General features: G+C 43.8%; 1 protein-coding gene across 1 annotated transcript in view; it reads left to right on the forward strand.

Moving 5' to 3' along the window:
* Positions 1-19041, forward strand: part of ADAMTS17 (ADAM metallopeptidase with thrombospondin type 1 motif 17) — a 367353-nt gene that overhangs the window by 182046 nt on the left and 166266 nt on the right. Inside the window, exons 9-10 of the mRNA XM_007990567.3 lie at positions 2961-3101; positions 5526-5676. Of these exons, the coding sequence (XP_007988758.3) occupies positions 2961-3101; positions 5526-5676 (292 nt within the window). The remainder of the gene's footprint in view (positions 1-2960; positions 3102-5525; positions 5677-19041) is intronic.

Raw genomic sequence — 19041 nt, forward strand, 5'->3', positions numbered from 1 at the left:
CAAAAGTGAAGTAAAAAGCTGAGTAATTGCATTGAAAAAATAGAACTCACTTTATTCAACCAAGTGACCATTAAGCAGTGGCTCACGCCTGTAATCCCAACACTTTGGGAGGCCAAGGCGGGTGGATCATGAGGTCAAGAGATTAAGATCATCCTGGCCAACATGGTGAAACCCTGTCTCTACTAAAAATACAAAAATTAGCCGGGCGTGCTGGTACATGCCTCTAGTCCCAGCTACTCAGGAGGCTGAGGCAGGAGAATCACTTGAACTCAGGAGGCGGAGGTTGCAGTGATCCAAGATCGCGCCACTGTACTTCAGCCTGGGCGGCTGAGCAAGACTCCATCTCAAAAAAAAAAAAAAAAAAAAGAATATGGCTAAACTATTCTCACTGGCTAGATTTGTCTGATAATTTCTTCAGTCTTCCTTTAACCCTAATTGGATGGATACCTGACACTGAGGCAGGAGGACGAGACTGAATCTAACGAGAGGTGGCTTTTGCCGTTCTGCCAAGCAGTCTGCCACCATGCCCGATCAACACACTTGTCGTGGATATGAGTTCTCCAGTATTTTTTGGCACTTTCTTCACTATTAAACAGATAATTCATTCAATAAATGTGTTTATCAAATGCTTGCTTTGCACCAGTTACTGCTGCCCTGAGAAAATAGGGTGAGTTGGAAGAGCCTGTGGGCCTCCAGTCAGGAGGGTCTGAGGTTGACAGAGGCATGGACCAAGCAAAACTGTGGCCATCCATACCTAGGTGGTGATGCAGACACTTCCTTTTCAGACATGACCATAGTTGGTCACTTGACCAATTAGGCAAAAAATTGATTCAAGTGGAGAAATAATCAAGACATTATACGTAGGTGCCTTAGACATTTTGTTTTAACTTAAGCTGTAAAAACATTAGCTTTTTTCATCAATTTTGTAATACAGAGGGGAAGCCTCCTCTTTGAGGAAGGGTATCTGCCAATTGGATTTCCATGTCACCTTCTGATATGGTTTAGCTGTGTCCCCACTCAAATCTCATTTTGAATTGTAATCCACATAATCCCATGTGTCGAGGGAGGGACCAGGTGGGAGGTGATTGCGTCGTGAGGGTGGTTTCCTCTATGCTGTTCTTGTGATAGTGAGGGAGTTCTCACAAGATCTGATGGGTTTATAAGCATCTGGCATTTTCCCTGCTTGTGCTTCTCTCTCCTGCCGCCATGTGAAGAAGGTCCTTACTTCCCCTTCACCTTCTGCCATGATTGTAAGTTTTGAGGTCTCCCTGGCAGAACTGCAAGTCAATTAAACCTCTTTCCTTTATGAATTGCCCAGTTTCAGGTAGTAGCTTTATAGAAGTGTGAAAATGGACTAATACACCTTCCTCACACAAAGCATGCCTATAATGAGAGTTTGAATCCAGTTTCTTTAATATATGTGTTTTGTGTGTGTGTGTGTGTGTGTGTGTGTACACATAGAAAGGATTATAAAAGACTTGTGAAGCAGCCTGGGAGCAGATTTTTATGATTTATTCCTCATCTTTCACAGTTGTCTTGCCCACACCCAGTTGGATGGCAGTCTGTCTTAGCTACTGGCTAAATCTGTTTTCATGAGAACAACTTGGTGTTTGTCCTCATATTTCGTTGGTTAACTCAACAGGTAACCACATGTATGAATTGAAATAACAAGTATCACTGGCATCAGTAGGTTTAAGAATAAATAAAATTGAAGATTGGTACGGATGCCGCCCCTCCACTGATGGGGGCAGTCACATATGGGTGATCAGAGAGGGACCCGCTAGCCCAAAGTTCCAGAACACATGAGCGCCAGGCAGCGGATCCTCCAAATGACATGAGTGACTTTAGCTGATCCAACTCCACGTGGGAGTTGGCCAGGGGAGCATCTCTGTAGGCAAAAGGGTGTGGGGGTGGCCTGCAGGCGTGCAGAGGAGAAGACAGGATGGGTTTCTCTTGGGGAGAACACCACCATGAGGCACCAAGCAGGGGAGTTGACGGAAGACAGTCCGACATCTATGAGCAAACTAGGAAAATGTGGCTCTAGAGCAGAATTTAGAAAACTCTTTTATCATTATCTCTGTCAGTGTTCATCTCTTCTCCTAAGCTGGCAGTGATTTGAGGTCTTTTCCTTGTGGTTCGTTACCTGGCACTTGGGAAGTATCTAATATTTTTGAATGAATGAAAGTATGTGTTCTTTTTTGTTGTTGTTGTACTGAGATTGTTGAAAGATGGTCATCCTTATACAAGTTGGGTCATAAGGAACTCTGAGTCAGTGAACTGTGGGCCACTGGATCTTGTGTGCTGCATGTCTTGGCTTACCCCAGTGAGGGCAAGTGTATAAGCTAAGATCACTGTTCAGTTCACAGTGTGATCAGCCATCCAGGTTGAGACAGGCATCCTGGTATCTCTCAGGTATAGCTGAATAGGGAAGGTGACAGCTGTGATCTTGTTAGAAGCGAAAGATAGAAAAGCCATACTTTGTAATGAGTTTGAAGGCTTAGATTCAGAACATTCTGTAAGTCAGTGTTTAGGATGGTACCCAGTGATTCCTCTTAGCACAGTGAATGATCTCTAAGGAACGGAAACACCTAAACCATGAATATTGGAATATTTAATGTAAGAAAACAAGTCTAACCATCAGAAGCTTAGAGTTTAAGAATTATCATGTCACAGTTAATTATCAGAGTTAATATACTTCGTTGATTTATTGTTATTTGGTGAATGCTATTAGCGTCTGTCATTTGCTCAATTTATCTTCCTTCGCTAAATAAACAAATCCTTACCTTCTATTTCTCTGAAAACACATGTCTGTAGGTCTGTTCTGTGAGAACCACTTACACCTTATGTCAGCTTTTGTTTTTAAGAGCTGATTTAGCTTAGCATGGTCCGCTTGCTCCTGGAACTGGACATGAGAAGCCCTGTAGCATAAGCATCCCTCTCTCCTTCTCCTTCTTGGACAGCTTGGGCATGAACCACGATGATGACCACTCATCCTGCGCTGGCAGGTCCCACATCATGTCGGGAGAGTGGGTGAAAGGCCGGAACCCAAGTGACCTCTCTTGGTCCTCCTGCAGCCGAGATGACCTTGAAAACTTCCTCAAGTAAGTCCTGGAATTATTCTATAGGATTAATGCAATCCGAAGTACTTCCAAAAGACAAAAGTATTGGAGTCTCAGCAAGTGTGAAGTGGAGAAACGACTCTCTTTTGGGATTTGCCTCTAGCCTCAAGAGGCAGTCAGCGCAGTGTCCTATAATGGCAAGAACGTCTCCCGCGTGCGCATCTGCTCCGGCGACGGGCGCACAGTGGGTGATCATTACGTAACTGCCAGTCGATTGAAATATCAGCATGGTTACCCTGTCTTGAAAAGAAACCATTTCATTCTTCTGCAGTGGTCACCACCTTGGGGCGCCCCTGGGCTGCTGCAGAATGGAGCATTTCCTGGTGTGGAGATGGAGGCCGCTTCCCTAGAGAGGGAGTGAATTTGCTGGGGGTTGCGGGGTGGGTTTGCTGACCTTCCTTACTTCTGCGGAGGGGAGGGCTGTGTTTATCTCACTGCTACTTTCTTCCCAGAAGGTGTCTGCGCCCTTCCATTCTCAGATTTCTGTGGAAGAATCGGCCATCTGGTTTCAGGTCTTTGTCAAACACTTTATACCCATGGACGGGGCAGGTCCCTTAGTGTCAAGACCTCAGGGTTGAATTTACAGAGTGACTGTGCAGACCCTGGTCCCTGAACTACTTAGCCGTGTTAATTCATGCACCCTGGGAGACAGCAGTGAGTCGGCGAGTCTCACGTGCAGATGGAGCTTCTCAGTCCAGTAACACGTTCAAGTACCTGGTGAATTCAGGATGTAGTGGCAAAGGGGCCATCCCAGGTCTTTTTTCATGACGTTCCCTGTTGATGGGGATATTGTTCAGTGGTAAACCAGCTTAAAAATGCACTCATTACTTTTAATGTAGTCTACTTCCCACTGAGTATTTGATACCACAGATCTTAAGAAATGCTGCAAGCCCCTCAGTGTTATTTTGCTTTACCCACAAGGGTCATGGTGACAAGAGGGAGTGGGTTGGTTGGTTGGTTGATTTGTTTGTTTGTTTGTTTTTTGAGATGGAGTCTCACTCTGTCTCCCAGGCTGGAATGCAGTGGCACGATCTTGGCTCGCTACAACCTCTGCCTCCAGCGTTCAAGCGATTCTCCTGCCTCAGGCTCCCCAGTAGCTGGGATTATAGGCGTGTGCCATCACACCCAGCTAATTTTTGTATTTTTAGTAGAGATGAGGTTTTGCCATGTTGGCCAGGCTAGTCTTGAACTCTTGATCCCAGGTGATCTGCCTGCCTTGGCCTCCCAAAGTGCTGGGATTATATGTGTGAGCTACCGCACCCGGCCAAGATGGGGTGTTTTTATTTGCTCACGTACATAGCACTGGTCCCACTGGTGAGAAGTATTGTGTGCCTGAGCCCAGAAGAAGTAAACCAGGATCAGTCTGTGTGTCTCGTGTTCATGCAACTTTTTCCTTAATAATCTTGGCAAGTGACTGGGTTTTCTGCCTTAAACCATCTGCCTTTAGAAATTGAGAAATAAAAGCATCGTAGTAAGTAACCTCCTTTAGAGCCAGAGCCTCGCAATCCCCAGTTCACTTATTCATTTATTTATTTATGAGTCAGAGTCTCACTCTCTCACCCAGGCTGGAGTTCAGTGGCGCAGTCTTGGCTCACTGCAACCTCAGCCTCCCGAGTTCAAGCAATTCTCCTGCTTCAGCCTTCCAAGTAGCTGGGACTACAGGTGGGACTACAACCATGCCTGGCTAATTTTTGTGTTTTTAGTAGAGATGGGAGTTTCCCCATATTGGCCAGGCTGGTCTCGAACTCCTGACCGCAAGTGATCCACCCACCTCAGCCTCCCAAAGTGCTGGGATTATTGGCGTGAGCCCCCGAATCCGGCCCCCAGTTCACTCTTTTAGAGATGCACCTCTCATTGTACATTAATGCTCCTACCCCAGTTGAAATCCTGAAGTCCTTGGCAGGTGTTGCCAGTGGCTTTCAGGGACAGCGGGGTCAAGTGAAACACCGAGGCCCCACAAGCACTCGAAGAGAACCTGAAGAGTTGGAAATAAGCACTTTGATTTTATTTAAAGTAAAACAAGTCTAGCTTGTTCTTTATTCATGATAGTATTTGCTCAAAGCCATAGTCTAAGAAGATATGATAATCTATTCCAAAATCATTTTCATCAAAGAAAGCTTTCAAACTCCCCAATAAAAGTCCGTCAGCCTCATGGATGTCATTTCTATGCCCCTCCCAAGTCTCCAGGTTCTTATTGCCTTCAGAGCGAAGATTCACATTTGACCATGTAGAAAAAGGAATGCACAGCAAAAAAGCACAGTCCGTGTGTACAGTGCTTGCGTCCTTTTTCCATAAAGAACGTAGAGGTGCCTCCTTCTCAGTGACTGAAAACTCAAAACAAAACAAAACAAAACAAAAAACCTAGGCAGCACATTTGCAAGTCAACTTGCCTCTCGGCTGTTTCAGGTCAAAAGTTAGCACCTGCTTGCAAGTCACGGACCCCAGAAGCCAGCACACGGTACGCCTCCCGCACAAGCTGCCGGGCATGCACTACAGTGCCAACGAGCAGTGCCAGATCCTGTTCGGCACCAATGCCACCTTCTGCAGAAACATGGAGGTAAGCAGCCCTGGGAGGACTGGCTCGGGACAGAGCATGGGTCCAGCCCTCCCGCAGCAGTTCTGGCTTCTGCTGGAGGACATGCACATTCACACTCAGCACATGCACATAACACACAAGCACACGTATACATGTATGCACACACATGTTTGGCACACATATACATGTATATGCACACACACGTTCACATACAGAGACATGCATAAACACACCCTCACAGGCATTTGCACATGTGCACCCCATATAGCCATACGCACATACACACCTACACATGCAATTGCAGGCACATGTCTACACACAGTCCCCCACACGGGCACTTTTGCAGGCGAATGCTTCAGGGTTACCACTGACTCCGGTAGCCTAACATTTTAATATGGAACACTTAGGACACTAGAGACGCAGGACACTGTCACCTGACTTCAAACCTCACATGGATAAACAAGAGGGTTAAAACTATTAAACATTTGAGCATATCACATTGGGAAAATCTAACAAGTAATAAATTGATTATATGATAACAACCCCATTAAACACTTACCGCTTATTGAGCATTGCCTATGTGTTTGGTACTAACGCTTCCAACATGTGTGATCCCAATTAGTCATCACCATAGCTCCCGAGATCCTGTCCATGGTTTCCAGATGGCAACACCAAGTCAAAGTAAGCAAACATTCAAAATGGCTTGGTTGGTAGGTAGTAGAGAGAGGATTTGACCTCAAGTCTCATTCACCCCTGAGTGCACACTTTTTCACCATGATGCAAACACCAAGGTCCATGGCTTGACTGGTTTTATGGGTGGGGGGTGCCAAGAGGGGCATGTGGGTACCCAGGGCAGGGCAGTCTCCATGCCTGTGGCCATCTGTGTAGCAGACAGGGAAGGACCTGGCCACAGGGGAAGGCCAGGAGTGACCCTGGCAGTGACAGGGCTAGGGGAGCAGAGCCTGCACCATCCTATAGAGAGAGAGGACAGAAATAGGGGAACCAGCTAGGGGTATGTGGAACTCAGCAGCTAGGCAGCAGGTGGTCAGCCTGAGGAAGGTCTGTCCCAGCACTGGCATTCAGAAGCACACCTGGTCCCAAGGAGGATGTGTGGATGGCTGAGCAGGTTCCTGGAGCAAGCACTTGGGAGCAGCACCAAGGCACACACGTACATGCAGGCTGCCTCCAGAATGCGGTCCCAGTGCCCGTTAGCCTGAACTCCTGGAGGCAGATGCTGCCTCTTGAGTGCTTCCTGTCTAAGTGTAAGTTAGTTTAGGAAAGTGGGACACCACCTACAGGTGGGGCATTGCCTGCCATCTTTGGGGTTGCAAAAAAGGGCAGCTCCTTAAAACCAGGCTGTTGCCTCCTGCTGGCTGTTTCCCCAAAGGACGTTTATCCACACCGTAGTGCTGATTCTGCCCTGCCATTCCCCTGGGGAGCATGCCTGCAAGGGTCCCCTCCAGAGACTAATGAGAAGCTGTCACCCATGTCAACCTCCCACTGGATGCCTGTCCCTCCCACCCCAAGAGGGAGGGTTGAAGGACACCTTCATGGGGAGATGTGATGAGCCCTAGGATGTGATTGTCCCTAGCATCCTGCAGCAGTGTCCAAACTCACCATCAGCCACTGTGTGGCTTCAGCATGAAGGCTCTCATGCACATACACAGTGCCTGCCCAGAGGCATCCTGTCTGCCCCTTCAGTCCCTACAGTGCATGGATGTGACAGAGATACCAGGAAAGAGCAGGTTTCAGGGAGTCCCTTGATGATGTGGAGACAGCATGAGACTGTGTGGATGGGATCACCAGGGAGGACGTCACGCAGAGAAAAGGGCCCCAGACACCGGGAGTGGGGAAGTGGATAGTACCCAGCTGAGCCAAGGGACAGAGTGGTCACTCTGCCCACTCTGGAGTCCTCCATCAGTGAGATGTGGCAGGCCAGGCTGAGCTGGTCCTACAGGGCAGGATTAAATGGGGTGGGGGCTGGGCAGGGACTGCCTGCTGCTTGAGAGCTGGAGCTGTTTTCCCTTCTAGGAGCCAAGCACTTGCATTCCCGTTGGATGAGGAGGGACAGAGGGAGGGAGACACTTATACTGGGGACTCACAGTCTCCCAGGCTGGACTTTGTCCTTGCACTGTCACACACAACCCCGACTGCAACCCCAAAGGCAAAGGCTTTTCACCCCATTTTAACAGATGAGAATATAGAAGCTAAGAGAGATGAGGAAACAAGCCAGGCTCACCCAGCTGGAAAGGGGTGGGCTGGAAGGCAAGCCCAGGGATATCTGTTCCTGAGGGAGGAAAGGAAAGCTACTGGCATTCAAAGACAGACCCCAAAGAGAGGAGGCAGGGGATGTGGTATTTTATTTTCCTTCAGAATCATCTTTTCATTAGAGGAATTCAATTAGAGGGCAACAAGCAATGATTCGCTCAGCTTTGCGACTCCTTTCTCCCTAGAAGCTCAAAATCCAAATGCATATCAAGTGAGATCTTCCCATGTGCCTGTTACATTGAAGCTGAACATTTATTCCTGGGCTCCCAAGGAACCGCAAAATATGTTTTCCTGCTTGCTTTTGCCCTGAGAGTTTCACCAGCAATATAATAAATGTGTGTTTTCCTCTCCAATAACTAGCAGAAAGGATTTCTTAGGGGAGTGATGGAATGACAGTCCCCTTGATGGCCACCAGTCTCAGCTGGTCAGTGGTGGTTGTCCTGCTTGCAAGGCTAGTGACACTTGCTTTAGAGGAATCTGACTTTGGGGTAGCAGTGACTGTGTACACTGGAGAAAATGTCATGATTGTTAGACACAAATGCTTGTTCCTTAGTGCCGAAAAGAAGAACGAGCGCTCAAAGAATTTTCTCAGCAAAAGATAGAAAGTGTCACTTGTGGATGGAGCAATGGTGAGAATACACCTGAGCAAGGGAGGGGAAGGGGTTCTTATTCCTGTCGCAGGTAGCCCCTACTGCTGTGTCATTCCCCTTTTGGCTGGGGTTGGACCGCACAGTCTAAGCTAATTCCAATTGGCTATTTTAAAGAGAGCAAAGGTATGAGCCAGAGTGGTGGGGTGAGTAGTTTGGCAGGAAAGACGGTTAGAAACAGGGAACTAAAGGTGACTTCGGTCAGAGCAGGTGACCAGGGGTGACTCAGGTCAAAGCAGGTGACCAGGGGAACAGATGTGAACTACTGATTAAAACTGGTGGAAAAGGTTGTTTACGGAAACTATGAGGAAGTTAAACTTTAAAATGGAGGACAAAGAACTGAACATACTGACGTACTGATTCTTTGAAGAGAAATCTAGAACTCACTCTCTCCAACACACTGATACTCATTTGGGGAAGAAAATGCAGAAGACCAGATGCTTCCCTGTGAACCCTTTGAGAACCAAGGACTTGGGGCATGCTGCCCTAGGCCTGGGACATGTATCAGTCAAATCCAGGTGACGACAGTGCCACACTTCAGGGCTCCAGGTCCTGCTCTATCAACAGTCTGCACCTTCCCTGCTTTTGTAGGGTTGTGTGTAGGTTTTGCCTGTGCTGTGGTTGATGTTGGGTACGGCAGGAGAGCGTACATATGCTGTTATCCCTCAATTCTTCCGTGCAATGCTGCCTTGTTGGTGCGGGTGCGTGCCCCCTCCCTTCTTCCTTCTGGGCCTCATCCTGCCCTATGCTCCCCTGCACTTACCCTGTTCCAGCTGTACTGATTCTCCTGTTCTTCTTGGACCCGAGCAGGGACACACTTGCTTCGTGCTGGCTGTTTCCTCCTCCCTGCCACTCTTCTCCCAGGTATCCGCATAACTAATTCCCTCATCTTTTTTGATTCTATTTTTTTGTTTTGTTTTGTTTTTTGTTTTGTTTTTAAATATAAACTTCTCAATGAGGCCTACCCTGACCACCCTCTTTAAGATGACAGTCTGGTAACCTCCCCTGTCCACCTGTGCAGCGTTCACATCTCCTAATTCATTAAAGGAAAGCCCTGCTTTCAGATACTTACCATCTTTTAATATACTCTGTAGCTCACCTTTTGATTGTAGCTATACCTGTATCTCCTTCTTCTAGATTATAAACCCTTCCAGGGCAGCAATCTTTGCTTGTGCTCACCAGTGTTTCTGAACTGCCTTGAGCAGTACCTGGCACATAGTAGGTGCTCATTAAGTATGTGTTGTGCTGAGATCCAGACATGACCCTAACAGCAGATTTGTTAAGCCTTCCTTATGTGGCTTCCTCAGCTGTTGATGAACTTGTGGAATAGCTCAGATTTGAGGAAGAACCCATTAGAGACCTCCCTGTACAATGTATTACTCTATAAGCCTGATTTCACATTTTTCCTCTGGTTCACCAACATAACACATAAGACCTTGTCATTTTTCTTGCAGGGGTTCATATAAACCATTTTCATGGCTTCTTCCAAGGACAAGAAGCCATTCAAGGTAGTGCAAAGAGTCTGGCAGTGAGTGACCTGCCAGCTGGTTCCTAGAGATCATCTCTCTCAATGCCTTAGAGTCTTCATTAGTAAATCCTCAGGCTTCTGGTCAGTTAATACATGACAAGTACGGGGAACTGGGTCTGTCAATAAGGTTGGTGCCCAATAGGGAGAGCTGATATCTGTGTTATTACCTTTCTGGATAACACCGATTCCCATCTGTGAGGGGACAGAGCTAATTTATCTGTACATCTCCAGAATAAGCATTTCTCTATATTGAACTCCTGGGAGATATGGAAAATTAACCATCATCTAAAACCTGTATTGTTCATGCAGCCAGAGACCCACCGGAGCCAATCAGAAAGGCCTTTTAATCTAGTGCCATAATTGACTTTTATAGCCATTATTTCTCTTTCATGCCCTTGCGGACTGAAATGGATATCATGTAATGAAATGATCACAGTCCCAACGTTGCTTTTAAATTTCTCATCCCAACTTTTGCTTTCAGCCAAGAGGGTGTAATAAGGGCCAGATTTATTTTCCTTATGAAACAAATAAAAAAACACAGGTAAAATTTATGAAACAATGATTTCCAAGCAGCAAACACCTGTGATCCTTGAGAGATGTGAAATAAGTGAGGTGAGCCCTGTAATTATCCTGTCCTATGGCCTGGGCAGTCTCCAGGCAGTGGCACAGGGAGGGAGAGCTGCAGAAGAGCAGCTCTGAGTCCTCCTGAGTTGAGGAAACAGAGCTGGTTGTACAGGGAAGCTAAGGCAGCTAGAGTTCACAAGGCAGAGGACCACTGGAGAAAGAGCTGCAGAGAGAACCGGGAAATGTGCAGAGTCCCTTGTGAGTGTTCAGTTTAGTGGTCAGCAGAGGTGTGTGAAAAACTACCCAAGGCCAGGAAAAGAACCATCTAAAAGAGTTAGAGGGAAGAATCTCTGGAGCTCACACAGTCATCAAGTAGGGCACAAGAGGGTTTTCCTTCAGTAACACGGAAAATTAGCCCCACACTAAATGCTGATCTGGTCCCATATAATAAAGCTTAAAACCAACATCTCAAAGGACCAAACTATTTCCAAGTAATTTAACCCAGTCCTAGAACAAAGCTCAGATATATTTGTAGAAGTACAAAACTATTTATCACTCAATAAAATAAAATCACAATGTCTAGCATCAAATAAAAAACTTCCAGGCACGCAAAGAAGCAGGAAAATTTATCTACCATAATGAGGGGGAAAATAAATCAATCAAAATCAACCTAGTAATGCCACAGGTGAGAGAATTACCTGTGTCAAGGACATTAAAACAGGAATTGTGATGATATGTCAGTTTGAGGTAGCAGAAGATTAAACATATTAAGTAGAAACATGGAAGATATCTATTTTGAAAAGATAAAATGGAGTTTCTTGGAGGGAAAACTACAGTATCTTAAATGAAAGATACCCTGAATGTGATTGATGGCAAATTAAAAATTATAGAAGAGAAGATTGGTGAACCTGAAAACAAAACAATCAAAACTATCCAAACTGAGACACAAACTGAAAACAAAATACAGTTTTGCAACCTGTGAGGCTTAAAGTGGCCTAATAAATATGTAATTAACACCTCTGAAAGAGATGAGGCAGGGGACAGGAAAAATATTTGAAGAAATACTAGCCAAAAATTTTTCAAATTTGATGAAAACTGTAAGACCACAGATTCAAGAAGCTCAAGGATCCCCAAGCACAAGAAACATAAAGAAATCTAGAAAAATACTTGCTATAATCAAATTGTTTAAAAGCAGTGAAAAGAGAAAATCTTCAAGGAGCCAGAGGAAAAAAAGACAAGTTATATACAGATAAAGGTAAAACTGACAATACGCCTCTCATTAGAAACAGTATAAGTGAAAGGACAATGGAGAAACATTGTAAAGTACTAAAAGAAAAAGGGACGTCAGCCTACAATTCTATACCCAGCAAAAATATCTTTCAAAATTAAACGTGAAATGCAGTTTTTCTGAAAACTGAAAAAAAAATGTATCACCAAGAGGCCCACGTTATAAGAAATATTAAAGGAAATCTTCCGCAGAAAATGATACTGGGTGGAAATATGGATCTACACAAAGAAATGAAGAGCTCTGGAAGTAGTAATTTCATGGGCAAATATATGATAGATTTAGCTATACTCAAAGTCTTCAAAAGATCATTGATCATTTAAACAACTGTGTTTTATGAAAAACAGTAAGAATATAATTGTGGTAGATCTTTATGTCCTATCCCCAGAACCTGTGAATGTTACTTTATATGGTGAAAAGGACTTTGCTGGTGTGGCTAAATATCTTGAGATGGGGAGATTTTCCTGGATTATCTGGGTGGCCCAGTGTACTCAAGAGTCCTTAATAAGAAGGAGGCAGGAGATCAGGGTGAGTAATAAGAGATGTTGCAATAGAAGCATGAAGTCAGAGTGATGCAAGGAAGGGGCTATGAGCCAAGGAATGCAACAGCTGTGAGAAGCTGGAAAAGGCAAGGAAACCTCACAGCCTCGCAGTAGGAACCAGCCCTATTGACTCCTTGGCTTTAGCTCAGTGAGACTAATTTTGGACTTCTGACATCCAGAACTATAAGAGAATTGTGTTGTTTTAAGCCACTAAGTTTATAGTAGCAGCAATAGGAAACTAATACAGATTTGCCATAGGAAACTAATACATTAGTTTAGAGTTTTTGATATACGTAAAAGTAAAGGGTATGACATTTGTGCAAAGGCCAGAAAGGGAGAAATGAAAGTACAGTCATGCGCCTCATCATGACGTTTCAGTCAGTATCAGCTGCATACGTGATGGTGGTCCTGTAAGATTATAATGGAACTGCCCCATAGAGTGTACCATTTTTAACCTTTTATACCATATTTTTATACCTTTTCAATGTTTAGATACACAAAATACCATTGTGTTACGGTTGCCTACAGAAGGCAGTGGTGTACTAATAGTAGTACAGTACCATGCTATACAGGTTTGTAGCCTAGGAGGAAAGGAGCAATAGGCTACACCACAGAGCCTAGGTGTGTAGTAGGCTATGCGTTCTAGGTTTGTGCACTCTATGATGTTTGCACAATGACAGGACTGCCTGATGCATTTCTCAGAACGTATTCCCATTGTTGAGTAATGCATACCTGTATACTATTATACAGTTTTTATACTATATGTGAGGTGGAATAATTTTTTCTTTTTTTTTGTTGACTTTTTTTTTTATTATTATACTTTAAGTTCTAGGGTACATGTACATAACATGCAGGTTTCTTACATATGTATACTTGTGCCATGTTGGCGTGCTGCACCCATCAACTCGTCAGCACCTATCAACTCGTCATTTACATCAGGTATAACTCCCAATGCAATCCCTCCCCCCGCCCCCCTCCCCATGATAGGCCCCAGTGTATGATGTTCCCCTTCCTGAGTCCAAGTGATCTCATTGTTCAGTTCCCACCGATGAGTGAGAACATGCGGTGTTTGCTTTTCTGTTCTTGCGATAGTTTGCTGAGAATGATGGTTTCCAGCTGCATCCATGTCCCTACAAAGGACACAAACTCATCCTTTTTTATGGCTGCATAGTATTCCATGGTGTATATGTGCCACATTTTCTTCATCCAGTCTGTCACTGATGGACATTTGGGTTGATTCCAAGTCTTTGCTATTGTGAATAGTGCCGCAATAAACATATGTGTGCATGTGTCTTTATAGCAGCATGATTTATAATCCTTTGGGTATATACCCAGTAATGGGATGCTGGGTCATATGGTATTTCTAGTTCTAGATCCTTGAGGAATCACCATACCGTTTTCCATAATGGTTGAACTAGTTTACAATCCCACCAACAGTGTAAAAGTGTTCCTATTTCTCCACACCCTTTCCAGCACCTGTTGTTTCCTGACTTTTTAATGATTGCCATTCTAACTGGTGTAAGATGGTATTTCATTGTGGTTTTGATTTGCATTTCCCTGATGGCCAGTGATGATGAGCATTGTTTCATGTGTCTGTTGGCTGTATGAATGTCTTCTTTTGAGAAATGTCTATTCATATCCTTTGCCCACTTTTTGATGGGGTTGTTTTTTTCTTGTAAATTTGTTTGAGTTCTTTGTAGGTTCTGGATATTAGCCCTTTGCCAGATGAGTAGATTGCAAAAATTTTCTCCCATTCTGTAGGTTGCCTGTTCACTCTGATGGTAGTTTCTTTTGCTGTGCAGAAGCTCTTTAGTTTACTTAGATCCCATTTGTCAATTTTGGCTTTTGTTGCCGTTGCTTTTGGTGTTTCAGACATGAAGTCCTTGCCCATGCCTATGTCCTGAATGGTATTACCTAGGTTTTCTTCTAGGGTTTTTATGGTTTTAGGTCTAACATTTAAGTCTCTAATCCATCTTGAATTAATTTTCGTATAAGGAGTAAGGAAAGGATCCAGTTTCAGCTTTCTACTTATGGCTAGCCAATTTTCCCAGCACCATTTATTAAATAGGGAATCCTTTCCCCATTTCTTGTTTTTGTCAGGTTTGTCAAAGATCAGATGGCTGGAGATGTGTGGTATTATTTCTGAGGACTCTGTTCTGTTTCATTGGTCTATATCTCTGTTTTGGTACCAGTACCATGCTGTTTTGGTTACTGTAGCCTTGTAATATAGTTTGAAGTCGGGTAGCGTGATGCCTCCAGCTTTGTTCTTTTGACTTAGGATTGTCTTGGCAATGCGGGCTCTTTTTTGGTTCCATATGAACTTTAAAGCAGTTTTTTTCCAATTCTGTGAAGAAATTCATTGGTAGCTTAATGGGGATGGCATTGAATCTATAAATTACCTTGGGCAGTATGGCCATTTTCACGATATTGATTCTTCCTATCCATGAGCATGGTATGTTCTTCCATTTGTTTGCGTCCTCTTTTATTTCACTGAGCAGTGGTTTGTAGTTCTCCTTGAAGAGGTCCTTTACATCCCTTGTAAGTTGGATTCCTAGGTATTTTATTCTTTTTGAAACAATTGTGAATGGAAGTTCATTCATGATTTGGCTCTCTGTTTGTCTGTTACTGGTGTATAAGAATGCTTGTGATTTTTGCACATTAATTTTGTATCCTGAGACTTTGCTGAAGTTTCTTATCAGCTTAAGGAGATTTTGGGCTGAGACAATGGGGTTTTCTAAATATACAATCATGTCATCTGCAAACAGGGACAATTTGACGACTTCTTTTCGTAACTGAATACCCTTGATTTCTTTCTCTTGCCTGATTGCCCTAGCCAAAAATTCCAACACTATGTTGAATAGGAGTGGTGAGAGAGGGCATCCCTGTCTTGTGCCAGTTTTCAAAGGGAATTTTTCTAGTTTTTGCCCATTCAGTATGATATTGGCTGTGGGTTTGTCATAAATAGCTCTTATTATTTTGAGATATGTTTCATCAATACCGCATTTATTGAGCGTTTTTAGCATGAAGGGCTGTTGAATTTTGTCAAAGGCCTTTTCTGCATCTATTGAGATAATCATGTGGTTTTTGTCTTTGGTTCTGTTTATATGCTGGATTACATTTATTGATTTGCGTATGTTGAACCAGCCTTGCATCCCAGGGATGAAGCCCACTTGATCATGGTGGATAAGCTTTTTGATGTGCTGCTGGATCTGGTTTGCCAGTATTTTATTGAGGATTTTTGCATCGATGTTCATCAGGGATATTGGTCTAAAATTCTCTTTTTTTGTTGTGTCTCTGCCAGGCTTTGGTATCAGGATGATGTTGGCCTCATAAAATGAGTTAGGGAGGATTCCCTCTTTTTCTATTGATTGGAATAGTTTCAGAAGGAATGGTACCAGCTCCTCCTTGTACCTCTGGTAGAATTCAGCTGTGAATCCATCTGGTCCTGGACTTTTTTTGGTTGGTAGGCTATTAATTATTGCCTCAATTTCAGAACCTGCTATTGGTCTATTCAGGGAATCAACTTCTTCCTGGTTTAGTCTTGGGAGAGTGTAAGTGTCCAGGAAATTATCCATTTCTTCTAGATTTTCCAGTTTATTTGCGTAGAGGTGTTTATAGTATTCTCTGATGGTAGTTTGTATTTCTGTGGGGTCGGTGGTGATATCCCCTTTATCATTTTTTATTGCATCTATTTGATTCTTCTCTCTTTTCTTCTTTATTAGTCTTGCTAGCGGTCTGTCAATTTTCTTTATCTTTTCAAAAAACCAACTCCTGGATTCATTGATTTTTTGGAGGGTTTTTTGTGTCTCTATCTCCTTCAGTTCTGCTCTGATCTTAGTTATTTCTTGCCTTCTGCTAGCTTTTGAATGTGTTTGCTCTTGCTTCTCTAGTTCTTTTAATTGTGATGTTAGAGTGTCAATTTTAGATCTTTCCTGCTTTCTCTTGTGGGCATTTAGTGCTATAAATTTCCCTCTACACACTGCTTTAAATGTGTCCCCAGAGATTCTGGTATGTTGTGTCTTTGTTCTCACTGGTTTCAAAGAACATCTTTATTTCTGCCTTCATTTTGTTATGTACCCAGTAGTCATTCAGGAGCAGGTTGTTCAGTTTCCATGTAGCTGAGCGGTTTTGATTGAGTTTCTTAGTCCTGAGTTCTAGTTTGATTGCACTGTGGTCTGAGAGACAGTTTGTTATAATTTCTGTTCTTGTACATTTGCTGAGGAGTGCTTTACTTCCAATTATGTGGTCAATTTTGGAATAAGTGCGATGTGCTGAGAAGAATGTATATTCTGTTGATTTGGGGTGGAGAGTTCTATAGATGTCTATTAGGTCTGCTTGCTGCAGAGATGAGTTCAATTCCTGGATATCCTTGTTAACTTTCTGTCTCGTTGATCTGTCTAATGTTGACAGTGGGGTGTTGAAGTCTCCCATTATTATTGTATGGGAGTCTAAGTCTCTTTGTAAGTCTCTAAGGACTTGCTTTATGAATCTGGGTGCTCCTGTATTGGGTGCATATATATTTAGGATAGTTAGCTCTTCCTGTTGAATTGATCCCTTTACCATTATGTAATGGCCTTCTTTGTCTCTTTTGATCTTTGATGGTTTAAAGTCTGTTTTATCAGAGACTAGTATTGCAACCCCTGCTTTTTTTTGTTCTCCATTTGCTTGGTAGATCTTCCTCCATCCCTTTATTTTGAGCCTATGTATGTCTCTGCATGTGAGATGGGTCTCCTGAATACAGCAAACTGATGGGTCTTGACTCTTTATCCAGTTTGCCAGTCTGTGTCTTTTAATTGGAGCATTTAGTCCATTTACATTTAAGGTTAATATTGTTATGTGTGAACTTGATTCTGCCATTATGATATTAACTGGTTATTTTGCTCTTTAGTTGATGCAGTTTCTTCCTAGCCTCGATGGTCTTTACATTTTGGCATGTTTTTGTAGTGGCTGGTACCGGTTGTTCCTTTCCATGTTTAGTGCTTCCTTCAGGATCTCTTGTAAGGCAGGCCTGGTGGTGACAAAATCTCTAAGCATTTGCTTATCTGTAAAGGATTTTATTTCTCCTTCACTTAGGAAACTTAGTTTGGCTGGATATGAAATTCTGGGTTTAAAATTCTTTTCTTTAAGAATGTTGAATATTGGCCCCCACTCTCTTCTGGCTTGTAGAGTTTCTGCCGAGAGATCTGCTGTTAGTCTGATGGGCTTCCCTTTGTGGGTAACCCGACCTTTCTCTCTGGCTGCCCTTAAGATTTTTTCCTTCATTTCAACTTTGGTGAATCTGGCAATTATGTGTCTTGGAGTTGCTCTTCTCGAGGAATATCTTTGTGGCGTTCTCTGTATTTCCTGGATTTGAATGTTGGCCTGCCCTACTAGGTTGGGGAAGTTCTCCTGGATGATATCCTGAAGAGTGTTTTCCAACTTGGTTCCATTTTCCCCCTCACTTTCAGGCACCCCAGTCAGACTTAGATTTGGTCTTTTTACATAATCCCATACTTCTTGCAGGCTTTGTTCATTTCTTTTTCTTCTTTTTTCTTGTGGTTTCTCTTCTCGCTTCATTTCATTCATTTGATCCTCAATCGCTGATACTCTTTCTTCCAGTTGATCGAGTGAGTTAATGAAGCTTGTGCATTTGTCACGTATTTCTCGTGTGATGGTTTTCATCTCTGTCATTTCGTTTATGACCTTCTCTGCATTAATTACTCTAGCTATCAATTCTTCCACTCTTTTTTCAAGATTTTTAGTTTCTTTGCGCTGGGTACGTAATTCCTTCTTTAGCTCTGAGAAGTTCGATGGACTGAAGCCTTCTTCTCTCATCTCGTCAAAGTCATTCTCCATCCAACTTTGATCCATTGCTGGCGATGAGCTGCACTCCTTTGCAGGGGGAGATGCGCTCTTATTTTTTGAATTTCCAGCTTTTCTGCCCTGCTTTTTCCCCATCTTTGTGGTTTTATCTGCCCCTGGTCTTTGATGATGGTGACGTACTGATGGGGTTTTGGTGTAGGTGTCCTTCCTGTTTGATAGTTTTCCTTCTAACAGTCAGGACCCTCAGCTGTAGGTCTGTTGGAGATTGCCTGAGGTCCACTCCAGACCCTGTTTGCCTGGGTATCAGCAGCAGAGGCTGCAGAAGATAGAACATTGCTGAACAGCGAGTGTACCTGTCTGATTCTTGCTTTGGAAGCTTCCTCTCAGGGGTGTACTCCACCGTGTGAGGTGTGGGGTGTCGGGCTGCCCCTAGTGGGGGATGTCTCCCAGTTAGGCTACTCAGGGGTCAGGGACCCACTTGAGCAGGCAGTCTGTCCCTTCTCAGATCTCAACCTCCGTGTTGGGAGATCCACTGCTCTCATCAAAGCTGTCAGACAGAGTCGTTTGCATCTGCAGAGGTTTCAGCTGCTTTTTTTGTTGTTGTTGTTGTTTAGCTGTGCCCTGTCCCTAGAGGTGGAGTCTACAGAGACAGCCAGGACTCCTTTAGCTGCTGTGAGCTCCACCCAGTTCGAGCTTCCCAGCCGCTTTGTTTATCTACTTAAACCTCAGCAATGGTGGGCGCCCCTCCCC

The sequence above is a fragment of the Chlorocebus sabaeus genome, chromosome 29, assembly GCF_047675955.1.
Source record: "Chlorocebus sabaeus isolate Y175 chromosome 29, mChlSab1.0.hap1, whole genome shotgun sequence".
Taxonomy (NCBI): domain Eukaryota; kingdom Metazoa; phylum Chordata; class Mammalia; order Primates; family Cercopithecidae; genus Chlorocebus; species Chlorocebus sabaeus.